This window comes from Bicyclus anynana, chromosome 12 (assembly GCF_947172395.1).
Source record: "Bicyclus anynana chromosome 12, ilBicAnyn1.1, whole genome shotgun sequence".
Classification (NCBI taxonomy): domain Eukaryota; kingdom Metazoa; phylum Arthropoda; class Insecta; order Lepidoptera; family Nymphalidae; genus Bicyclus; species Bicyclus anynana.
In genome coordinates, this window is record NC_069094.1 from 14,581,998 (window position 1) to 14,595,147 (window position 13,150).

General features: G+C 36.9%; 1 protein-coding gene across 1 annotated transcript in view; it reads right to left on the minus strand.

The window, feature by feature from the left end:
* LOC112053587 (acid sphingomyelinase-like phosphodiesterase 3a) overlaps nt 1–13,150 on the minus strand; it is a 125,081-nt gene that overhangs the window by 74,374 nt on the left and 37,557 nt on the right. The window contains exon 2 of the mRNA XM_052884573.1: nt 10,091–10,194. Coding sequence (XP_052740533.1) covers nt 10,091–10,160 — 70 coding nt within the window. The 5' untranslated portion in view covers nt 10,161–10,194. The remainder of the gene's footprint in view (nt 1–10,090; nt 10,195–13,150) is intronic.

Below are 13,150 nucleotides of genomic sequence, written 5' to 3' on the forward strand. Positions count from 1 at the left end.
TAGTTCTTCCTCAAATATATACCTTGTTTAGATTATCCTAATAAGTTCAATGAAATCCTTATATCTCCTTCCCCATTCCTGGCAATATACGACAAAGAATTCAGGTACATAGAGGCTGAATGCCCGAAGACCAGCAAGTGGTACATCTGCAACGAGAACAGCGGAATGCAGAACCGAGATACTGAAGATTGCAGCTCAACAATGAACTCATCACTGAGCAACAGAAGCTAACAACATGCAAAGCGGCTCGAGTAACTATTCATCGCCCAGCTTATGACGAGCTCGACGAGAAACACTATACTATGCACTTTCCCACACCCTCAAAAGTGCGTGTATCCTGCGGACAGGATCTCTTCAAAGAATTAAAAGGAAGCTACCTTGCGACTATTCCGAAGAGTTGCTCTATTACTACATCAGACTTCGTCATCTCAAATATGAACGATCACGTTGAAGGCCAAGTACTAAAGATTATGGATATAACTTCAGAGGAATCACCGCAGCTGCAATCACCAACTTCAATAGAGTTAAATGCCATCAACCTTAATCATCTACATGAGATCAACACAAAAGTTTCTGCGCAGCATCCGATAAATATAAAGTTAGAAGCAACCGAAAGCAGTATATACCACACAACCATACCACTATATCTCATAATCGTGGGAATTGGTGTGTCCTTTATTGCGTTCCTGATTTATAAGAAATACTGGCGTATCCAAGAATCTATTAAAGAAGCACCAACGGAAATTGTAGTCCCTGAAGTCAGAACAAGGTTTGACCCTGATCAACCCCCAGCTTCCTTCACATCAAAGATGTTCAGGCGCTGTTCTACGGGGGGAGGTGTTACGCGAGGCAACCCTGCAGCGAGTACGTGAGGCAGCCCTTGCCAAAAGTGCAAGATTGCACCCATTGTTCGGCCGCATTCCATTGTATGAGCGTCACCTACTCTTTCACAATATGTAATAATTATGTTAACACTTTTACTCCCAACTTTGGAGTAAACAGGCACTTGTAACTTAGCTGTAGTTTCTAATATTAAATCTAATCATAAGTCAAATTTGGGTTTTCTTTGAAATTCTCGGTGCGACCATACATTTTTAACGCGGTGCAAAATACTACTAGACCAATGATCATAGAAGAAAATAAGAGATAGAGAGGTACATTCGATGTTTACAGCTGGCACACAAAAAATATTTCAGAGGCGTTGTCAACGGCGCGATGACAGTGCGGCGACTGAGCTCAGGTTTGCTAATTAGCATAGTTTTAATGTGCCACTTGCGGTCCACGTAACCTCTTTTTTCTTTTAACACCATTGTACTAGACTATGAAAATTAAATCTATAATATTATTATAAAGCTGCAGAGTTTGTTTGTTTGATTGAACGTGCTAATCTTAGGAACGACTGGTCCGATTTGAAAAATTCTTTCAATGTTAAATAGCCCATTTATCGAGGAAGGCAATAGGCTATTTATTATCCTCATATTCTTACAGGAACGGGAAGCACACCGGTGAAACCGCGCGGTGTCAGATAGTAACTTTATAAGAGCACCTCGAAGCTTCAGGAGGCCGGACTTATACAGAGAGGTAGTAGTTCGATTCCAGCCCGCTGGGGACTGTTGTCGTACACACTACTATAGTCTTTTCCGGCTAATTGGTCGAAAAAGGAAATATTGGTCATATTTAAAAGATTATAAACTTTCTAACGTAAGAGTATGTTTGTTAGCATTCGAATTTACTCAAGCATCACAAAGACCTATATAAATTTATTAGATTAGATTTTATGAAGAATAAATGCTTAAATCATATTACCGACTTTAATGGTGGATTCTACAGACTTTAAAGACCATTTTTATTATTTCAGCTTCCGGAAACAAATATTGTTATTCCAGTTCCATTCCGGTTATATTTATATATTTTTTTTGGTATTCAAGGATTATATTATTCAAAATAGAAAAATAACCGCAATAGTGGTTCGAGAATATGAAGACAGCTAACTAATTGAACAAATTAGAATACAGAAACAGGAAACTTATTGAACAAATTTGTAACCATAACCCACTCACTGCTGACATAGTCAGATTTGAAATTTACACTTTTTAACTATCTAACCCACCTTCCGTTACCTGACATAGTGTTTCAGTATTTCTTAACTGTTGGTTAAAGTTTTAAGGTTGAACTTAACTTTTAACCATATATTATGTTGTTGAGCCCATTTAATTGATTGGTACAGCTCGGAGATGGTGAATATTAGCTCTATAACCTTAGGGCAAGCTGTTGATAAGCCATAACGTACGTAACGATATTTTCATTTAATATTAATGTTCCCCGACAAACAGCCTGTATGTTAGCAATAGCCTGGAGCCTATGAAATAATAATCCTGAGAGACAAAACCTCTAGTACCAGGTTAAAGTTATCCTTTGAAACATTTGATGGTTTTCGAATATAGAAACAAAAAGTCAATGTATTGAACCATACTGTTGCCTGTTGTTTCACCATACTTTTTGAGACTCGAATACCGTCATCATAGTACGTACGTATATATAATTATGTAGAACAACTACGAAATACGTTTAATATCAATTGTATTTATCGTCTCCGGAAGAGGTCGCCTCAAAGAGATTTACTCTTTTGTTTTATAGAACGCTCCGGTTGAAAATCCATGTATGTAACACCAAACCTTGCCAAGTACCTACAATCTTTAAAAATATCTTAACATATACAGGGTGATTCGGTCTTTAGTGCGGATATTTTTTTTCGTGGTTCTGTATCATTAATAGAATATAAATCTACAAACAGTTCGATACATTTTATGTATTTTTTTTTTTTAATTTATGTCTCTAAAATAACAAAATAATGTACATATTATTACTAAACAAGATATATTCAGCTTAAAAGTGATCTGGTGACGTCCTTTAGGTATCAAACGAAAATAAAACAAACGCACAATAGGGTGACCCTAAAATTCTGTTCAAAAGTAAATAACTTTAGCTAACGATAATTTTGTTATTTTTGAGTTAAAAAAAAAAAAGAAAAAATACGTGATCATTAAATTTTGTTTATGTACAAAATATAAAAATATCCGCACTAAAAAAATTTTCTTCCTGTATAGTGGAGTTTTAAAAGAGCGACCAGAGAAAGCTTATAGAGGGTTCGGGTACGAGTAAACACAACCAGACTTCCGAACCGGTGGTAGAATCTTTACAAATAGTCAACTGAGGTGTTAAAAATGCTTTTAAACTGAGGGCCTAGTGGCAGTTTGATACTGTGACAATCACGTTAATGTAAACGCGAATTTCTATGGAATTGAAACAGCGCCATCTAGTGGCACTACTGTATAACTGTTTCAATTCCATATAAATTCGCGTGAATGAACTGAAATGAAAATATTGAAAACTCCCACTAGGCACCCTGAGCCTACTTGAAATAAATGAATTTTGAATTCTTTAAATTCTTTGTACGTCGGCATGGGTCGAATATGCCTAGCATAGTAGTCGCTCCATAGTAAAAAATTCAAAATTCATTTATATGAAGTAGGCTTAGTTTACAAGCACTTTTAAAAATTCAAGTTTGACTATTTGTTAAGACTCTACCACCGGTTCGGAAGGCAGCTGCTGTTGAGAACAGCCGGCAAGAAACTCAAATAGTAAACCTTCTGGCTTGGTATGTAAACTTTAGCGAGACGTGTAAACTCGTGCTAGGGGCAGCGAACCACGTGTTTGCTCATAAGGCCGTGATCGATAACACGATAGCTGCTATTGGATTTATCGTGGATTTCCTAGAACCTAGGAAAATGCGAACTAGCACTCTCGGTGTATTTGCACTGTTCTCTATAACTGCCCCTAAAGCGTTTTCCGTACAGCGACACTGAGTTTTCGAACACTACGTAATTCATCATTATCATCTACTAGCGGACGCCCGCGTGGAATTTAGTTTTTGAGAAATCCCTCGAGAACCATGGATTTTCCGGGATAAAAAGTAGCCTGTGTGTTAATCCAGGCTTTATTAAATCTTAATACCAAATTTCAGCTAAATTGGTTCAGTAGTCGAGGCGTCAAAGCGTAACAAACATTCATATCATCAAAATCATCAGTTTTCACAAATCTGGGGAAACCATGGTTTTTTTCGGGATAAAAAGTAGCCTATATGTTAATCCAGAGTAAAATCTATTTCCACCTCAAATTTCAGCCAAATCGCTTCAGTAGTAGCGGCCTTAAAGAGTAACAAACAAACATCCATACAAACTTTCGCGTTTATAATATTAATAGGATTTTAACGACCTAGACCGGCCACCTTTTTTTAATCTTTACAAATTAACCCTTGACTGCAATCCCACCTGATGGTCAGTGATGATGCAATCTAAGATGAAAACGGTCTAACTTTTTAGGAGAAGGATGAAACCCCTTTCGGTTCTACACGACATCGTACCGGAACGCTTAATCGGTGGCGTCTTTGTCGGGAGGGTGGTAACTAGCCTTGTAAACCAAGCCTACTTGAAATAAATGAATTCTTATTTTGATTTTGATTTAGAATTTCTACTGGAAATTTCTTGAAAGCAAGAGAAGCGCAGTCTTTAATTTAATATGTAAATGTAGTATATAAATAAAAGAAGCTTCATTTAGTATATAAATGTAAAAGGTTCATTCATCGCGATATCTCGAAAACCGCTTGACGTACAAAGTTGAAATTTGACATGCAGGTAGTTCGTAGGTAGTAGACGTCCACTAGAGCCGTGATAGCCCAGTGGATATGACCTCTGCCTCCGATGCCGGAGGGTGTGGGTTCGAATCCAGTCCGGGGCATGCACCTCCAACTTTTCAGTTGTGTGCATTTTAAGAAATTAAATATCACGTGTCTCAAACGGTGAAGGAAAACATCGTGAGGTAACTGCATTCCAGAGAATTTTCTTAATTCTCTGAGTGTGTGAAGTCTGCCAATCCGCATTGGGCCAGCGTGGTGGACTATTGGCCTAACCCCTCTCATTCTAAGAGGAGACTCGAGCTCAGCAGTGAGCCGAATATGGGTTGATGACGAGACGTCCACTAAGAACGGATTTTGGAAGAGGGCCGGATTAAGGAGGTTTAAGAGCGGACGAAGTCACGGGTTTCCGCTAGTATTTCATATTCCGATTCACAATTCGAACTCAAGATCTCGGGATCCGTCACATAACCAGTGAGCCAACGAGGCAATTAGCGGCAAAACCGTAAACTAATCATCATCACCCGATGAAATTACACCGCTGGACATAGAGATAATATTTAAAAAAAAATACTTTACCATAAATACCGGTACGAGGTTTATTTTATTATGCGTACGGTCTAATATATCATGTCACATGCTCAGCACAAAAAATAATTTAGTCTAATGTATTCCATTTGGAAACCTCATAATCTCATGCCACAGGGTACAGATATTATTATTATTTTAATATCACATATATATTTTTACATCAAAGAGCTAGTGCAAAAAAGTGTATGTATGTAAGGATTTTTTCGAGTCACGAGACAGATTCACGAACGTTTGTACACTGACTAATGGGGATGATGATTAGGTTTGATTATATTGATTTTTATGATACATTCGGGTAAATAAGATCAATGTTAACTAATCTATACATAAAAAGCAAAGATTGTGTGAATATTTGCAAAATAATTAAGATTATAAAATTTAAAAATCTATTAAAAATCTTGTATTGTAATTAGATGAAAGTTCATGCAGTTTTAGCTTCCTTACATTAAATGTGACATTTTTTAATATGTGAACTATAAACATAAACGCACAAATAACAAAGATATTAGTAATTTTGTTTGAACGCCCATACGAATCTAACGATCAATATGTACCTACGACGTCATTAGTTCGTACCATTTTGTATGGGGCGTTATTATAGCCAAATCACCGCAAAATTGACAATGTTTCATACAAACTTTCATAACCTATTTTATCCCCATGGGGGTACAAATTTATCAAAATCCTTTCTTAGCAGATGCCTACGTTATATCAACAGTCAGTCACCTTTCAGTTTCATGTATTTAGATTTTAACGTTTAAACAGAAAAATAAAAAAAGTATTTAATAATATTATCTACCCTATACTTTCCATTAGCTCTTGTACTAATACAAACAAACAATAAAAACAAACAAGGGCAAAAAGTCTACCGAAGCTAAACCAACAAATCATACAAATATACATACATATTATGGGAAACAATCCATTACTCCACCCGAATATGAAACAGGCTATTTTTATTGGATTAACGAAAACAATCGTTATAATACCTCTTTTTTCGATTTAATCCAGTCCAATTTGGAAAAACGTGATTGGTGATTTGGAATATTTGCGTGCACGTTCCCGTTATTTTCGGGATTTTTTGTTCATTAAATATATGTTCATAACTAAACGCTAGTTTAGTAAACTAATACTAAACGTAAGTTTTGTGACTTTCAAATAACAAGATAATGTCAAATAACAAAGACAAAAAAGCTACCTTAGATACTTATCAGAAGGTGAGATCAGCTCCCAGCATAACAAATATTATAACTATTTCCTATCCAAGTAAGCGTAAAACTTGTACCTACTTGGGTTATAAAGACGTTTTATCTTCATAAATTCCCAAGAAGCTGAATATTCACATGAATGTTAGGGATGCTTTTAATGACTTCTGGATAATATATTAATTTCAACGTAATGTCGTTGAAATAATCATGTTAGATGTTCGTAGAAACAAAAAAAACGTTACCACTTAATGTAAAATGGTGCAGTTAACTAAATTTCGTTAAAATAACTATTTTAGATGGTGATGAAAAACAATGTAGTGACTGAATTATTTTTTAAATGGTACACCGAGATACATAATAGGCCCGAAGGTCTCAGACAGTACATTGTGTATAATCGTATAATCCAATGATGTTAAATACTGTGTGCCTAGTGCGAGTTTTCAATATTTTATTAATTTTCATACTGTTACATACATACATCACGTTGACGTTTACGCAAATTTATATGGAATTGAGACAGTTGTGCAGTAGTGCCACTAGATGGCGCTGTTTAAATTTCTTAGAAATTCGCGTTTACGTTACCTGACAGTAACAGTATCAAACTGCCACTAAGCCCTCTGTTAGATTACTAGTGTTACTAGCGCATGAAAAAAGAGGAAATGTATACACAACTCAATGTTGTTGTGGTCAACAACGAATGTTATTTAAACAAATAATACCTAAATATCGTCTACAATGTCGAGTTGTGTGTTCAGAAAGTGTAAAAACTATAAATATTCATAAATATTGGATTCAAAGACAAAATTTTGCATGTGTGCGCTCAGTGTTAGTGTGGCCTATTATTTGGATCACTTTTTGCGGTGATTTTGTAGGGACGTAACCGATCTTTAGTATAAAATTATCATTGGTATAACCTCACAACCACCACGCACGGTCTCTCAGTCCTCCATCAACAAATAACTTCGTCTTTTAGCGTATTGTGTAATTAAATATTGGATGACAATGATTAACATAATCTACCCAACTGTTACACCAATTATCACCATGATTGTGAACGTTGTACGACACGTAATTAGGCCGATTAGCAATGCGTAACGCGGTGTAATCCGCGAAGCGCGGTGATTGGTTCTCATCGTGAGTTTTAACGGTAATTGGTTTAGACTAACCGTCGTGTTGATTATAATTTTTACCGGCACTCTCTTGATTACAAATTGCGGTGTGCCATTTTGACTGTAATACCGAGCGAATCGCCAAATTCGAGTGAACGCCATATGCATTACGCAAAACATAATCATTTCCACTATTCATCAAAAAGTTTTAACGATTTTAAGGCTTTATTACGAGAACTAACAAAATAACAATAACTTATGATTGTATCGTTATGAGGTTCCTCACTCTGGAGCCCTGACCACCGGTTGGGCACTCAAATGTCTCGCATCAGAAGGGTTGAATTTTTGGTAAAACTTTTTAATAGTGTTTTGTATAATATTTAGTATTTTATTAACATTGTTAAAAATTTTAAAAAAGGTCAAATAACTAAATGAGAAAGTAAATAATCATGATCAAATACAGAAACACAATATTTCATGGAAAAAGCCTTTTTGATTGATACTCTGAGATTTGATAATGAATGCAGACCTTTCAAAAGTATGAGAAAAGTAAGTTTTGATTTTATTAATTTACGTGCATTTTTTACATAGAAACTACACTTTTTTTATTATTTCTGTAAATTTAATACTTTTTACACATAACCTTGACAAATTATATAGGTAGGTAACTCCTACCTAGAGAGGGGTTAGGCCAATAGTCCGCCACGCTGGCCTCAGATTGGCACTCCATACACACACAGAGAATTAAGAATAATTCTTTGATATGCAGGTTTTCTCACGATGTTTTTGCTACACCAGAGACACGTGATATTTAATTTCTTAAAAATGCACATAATTAACTGAAAAGTTGGAGGTGCATGTCCCGGACCGGATTCGAATCCACACCCTCCGGTCATATCCACTGGGTTATCATGTTTAATATGTAGATATAGGTAAGAAGTTAAAGTAAAACCGAAAACGCTAGAAGCTCACAATCAAAACGATTCCCATCGCACCGGGCGGCGAATCATTGTTCAAAATCATTGGCATTAGTACCAGCCTTCTGGATGCGTGTAATATGTTACCTCCGTCTATCTATACTTATAATAAAACTGGTCAAATTCTACACATTTATTCTCAATTTGAGATTTTACTTATACCATTTTTGTAACAACAAACGTTAGCGTGGCATAGAGTACTACTAGCGCCATCTAGAATCTATATTTATAATACGAATTCTGTATAGAGTTGCCGCTCGTAAAATAATAAATACGCACGTACGTTATCACTTTTCCACTTGCACGCACAAACAGTGCGGTTCGGTGGCTCAGATTTCCCGAGGGGCCGTGACTCCAGACCACTCACTAAAACACTGTTGTTTTTCCAAGACCACTGTTCATATTACGAGTACCTAATGGGCATTGTAAAAAAATATTTATTATGCTTGACTTCGAGTAAGAAGCAATTGAGATGTTTTTTTTTATTATAAAAAGCATAGGTGTATTAAAATCTATACTTAGTTTCATAAAACGTCCTTAATTTACGTGATATCCCGACAGTAATTAATGTAGCTTCGGATAATATAACATGTATTTCATAATATCGATCATCATCAAATCGTCGATCTCCTATTAAAAAGTGGATGCACAATCAGCGACAAAAAAACGTCCCCACTCAATGAGTCCCAAATACAAGTTCTTGGCACTCAATTCAAGTAGTCGGATTTGCAAATTCAACCTTAAACTCAATTGCTATTCTGTATTTCTCTTCACCTTCATCTCTCCCTGTCTAACACGATACTTTAGACAGAGAGCGATATATACAAATTAGCATGTGTAATTGGAATGTCTTAAAAATAGCATGCTTATTGCTAGCAAATGTAAACTGATGATAAGCATGCTCGTATGGAGCATACTTAATAGCACGTTTTTAGCATGCTATTTTAGAGCATGTGTAACAGTACCTTTAAGGTACTGCTCTACCTCTATTCCAATTACACGTGCTAATTTGTATCTATCGCTCTCAGTCTATATTATCGCGTTAGACAGAGAGAGATGAAGGTGCAATGCTGATCGATTAGCACACTCAATAAGCAAACCTGTTCAGATGTGCTAAAAGCATGCCCCCTTCCACCCGCGCAGCAAGTAGCATGCTCATAAATCGCACGACTGTTGATTCCTGAGCAAGCTCGAAATAAGCATGCTCATTATTAGCAGTGTTGCGATACACATGCTAATAAGTAGCAACTGCTCAATAGTAGCATACTTTCGTGCTCGAAATGAGCTTGTGTAACAGTAGTTTTAGTCTACTTCTTAATACTCTTGGCAAAGTAGTTGTGGTTGCAGCGATGAGCGACGCTTTCTGTACAATGTTCCTCCACTTTTGGCGATTGGCTGCATTTTTTTTCCACCATGGATGATTGTGTAGCAGCCTTAACTAAATCCGTCCAGAAGGTTTGAGATCGCCTCTGGAACTTTTGCCATCGACTTGACTAAACGGAGTAGACTCACCTATTTTGGAGTGTGCGAGCTTGAGTGACATGACACAGGCGAGTGTCACGGTCAGGGTGGCGATCCTCATCGTGACATCGGCTTACGTCATTTTCAGCAAATAACTGCAACAAGAAAAACATTTTAAAACTTGGAGAAGCCGTCGTCTACCTCTACCCTGAGAACCATAGATTTTTTGCGATAATACAAATCACTAAAAATAATAAACACAGTTTATAACTAGAGCAACCCCACCCGGTGGACTGACGACATCAAGCAAAACGATTTTTTTCGAAAGGCGGTTTTTATAAACACAGTTTATATCTGTTGTGGGATCACTATTTTCATATTTTGTTTATGTATCCTGTTTTTAAATTGTGTATTTTTAATATTTTAATTTGTTCCAAACGAAACTTTTTTAATATTTTTAATAAGAAGCCTATATGCAGCTAATCCACCTCCTCTATCTTCCAGGGAAAGTTCTATTAAAATCGGTTTTGCCGTTTCAGATATAAGCCCGAAAAAATAAATAGATACACAGATAAATAAAATTTACCTCAGTTTGGGCAATCACTTCTTCATTTGACACGATTTTTTTTTAAATAAACTTGTAGCGGTTTACCTCTGATTAATTTTATTATGTACAGGTTGGTGACTTGGCAGAATATACGGGGCCCTTAATCACAGTTCGCTGCTAACCTATTCACTATTTTGGTCTTTATAATCAACCTTTGGTCTTTAAAACCAACCAGAGGCGGGATAACCCAGTGGATATGACCTCTGCCTCCGATTCTGGGGTGTAGGTACGAATCCGGTCCGGGATGCACCTCCAACTTTTCAGTTGTGTGCAGTTTAAGAAATTACATCGTGAGGAAACTTGCATTCCAGAGAATTTTCTTTATTCTCCGCGTGTGTCAAGTCTGCCAATGGGTCAGCGTGGTGGACTATTAGCCTAACCCTTCTCATTCTGAGAGGAGACTTGAGCTCAGCAGTGAGCCGAATATGGGTTGATAATGATGATCAACCTATTAAAATAATCAACAAATCATTAGACAAAATGTCATCTACATACTATATGATATCCACCAGTAAGCACCGGATGACATTTGTATCTTGTATCATAGTATGTAGATGACATTTTGTCAATTGGTTTTATTTTAATAGGTCGATAATAAAGACCAAAATAGTGAATAGGCCAACAGAGCCTAGAAGTGCTCAATGCAAAAGATGATTGACCGAAATGTTTGCAGTGCAAATACGAGAAGTTCCGCGACAAACAGCAACTACGTCAGAGTTTGGAATCAAAATAACAAGAACCCAGAGCTTGAAGCTAGTTTAAAAAAAACCGTCCAAATGCGAGTCAGGCTCGCGCACGAATGGTTCCGTACCATCTACGAACATTTCAACTGCCTTACTACCACGATTCATAAAGCCTGGTGACCAGTGCACTTCATAGATGCAAAAATGTATTACTTACCCTGAAGTCCCATTACGAATTTATACTACAGCCTTTCTTTATAAGTACTGTTTACCAACAAACAAATTAAAAATGAGGGTATAAATCACTAGTCATTTCACACCTAATAATAATTATTATTAACTTGTCCTTATATTAATAAAAATAAATTTGATTAATAAGCTTAGACCAATTAAATATAATTGATATATTTTATATAACATTTTGTAAACAAACCATACATAATTAAAAATAAATAAGTTATGAAATGACATGCATTTTCTACCTTCATTTCCAATTTCTTTGTTGGTAACAGTAAGGTAACAGTATTCATCAATAAAAGCTGTAGTATAGAGCAGGAATTTCCTATTTTTTACAATTTTTACTTAAGTGCCTACCCTATTAAGTGACAATCTCATGCACGCCACTGCTGGTGACATACGGACGGATGGACAGACAGTGGAGTCTTAGTAATAGTCAAGTTTTAAACTTTAGATACATACATCATCATCATATTCAGCCGATGGACGTCCACTGTAGGACATAGGCCTTTTGTAGGGACTTCCAAACATCACGAGACTGAGCCGCCTGCATCCAACGAAATCTTGATATCGTCAGTCCACCTGGTGACGACCAACACTGCCCTTTCTAATTTTTTTTTAATTTTCATCTCTTTAAATTTTTTTACATTGTAGTTATGGACATTGGGGTACCGAACCCTAAAAATACGTCCCAGGTATGAGGTTGTGCTAGTTGTTGGAACGCGGCTACAGCGGGATTATCCGGCTGAGCCACGCTCGGGAATGGAGGTGTTAAGCCTAATCCACACTGTGCTGCATTTGTATGGGCACATCAACTTGCATACCTGTCGCGTGTTGTGATAAACCTACATCAAGTAGATCGGTTTCTAAAGTTTTTTTTTTTATTGTTTACAAGTTAGCCCTTGACTACAATCTCACCTGATGGTAAGTGATGATGTAGTCTTAGATGGAAGCGGGCTAACTTGTAAGGAGGAGGATGAAAATCCACACCCCTTTCGGTTTCTACACGGCATCGTACCGGAACGCTAAATCGCTTGGCGGTACGTCTTTGCCGTTAGGGTGGTAACTAGCCACGGCCGAAGCCTCCCACCAGCCAGACCTGGACCAATTAAGAAAATCTCAATCTGCCCAGCCGGGGATCGAACCCAGGACCTCTGTTTTGTTAATCCACCGCGCATACCACTGCGCATACATAGTTTGAAAGAGGAACTTTAGTATAGTTAAAAGATTACTATGAATAAAATCACTAATAAACCATCTGAGTGTACAGAAAAGTAAATACTATATCATAATATAATTCGCTGTTTAGCAAATGGATAAACACATCTTATGAATGTTATTTAAACGGGTACATACCACGATAAAACGACGAGATTTTTATTGTCGATATTTCGACCCAGTTGCATGGATCGTGGTCACGACGGGACTGAAGTTGCGAGATGAGAAGTGAAGTCAGCTGTTAAGGGCAAAATCGATCTACCCTCTTTCTTGTTCTTTTTCTTTTTTCAACGACCTCGCGTTTTTGGCTGTTTAGGTAAACCACACTCACGACATCGCTTTTGTTATTATGCGTGTCGCGGCGCC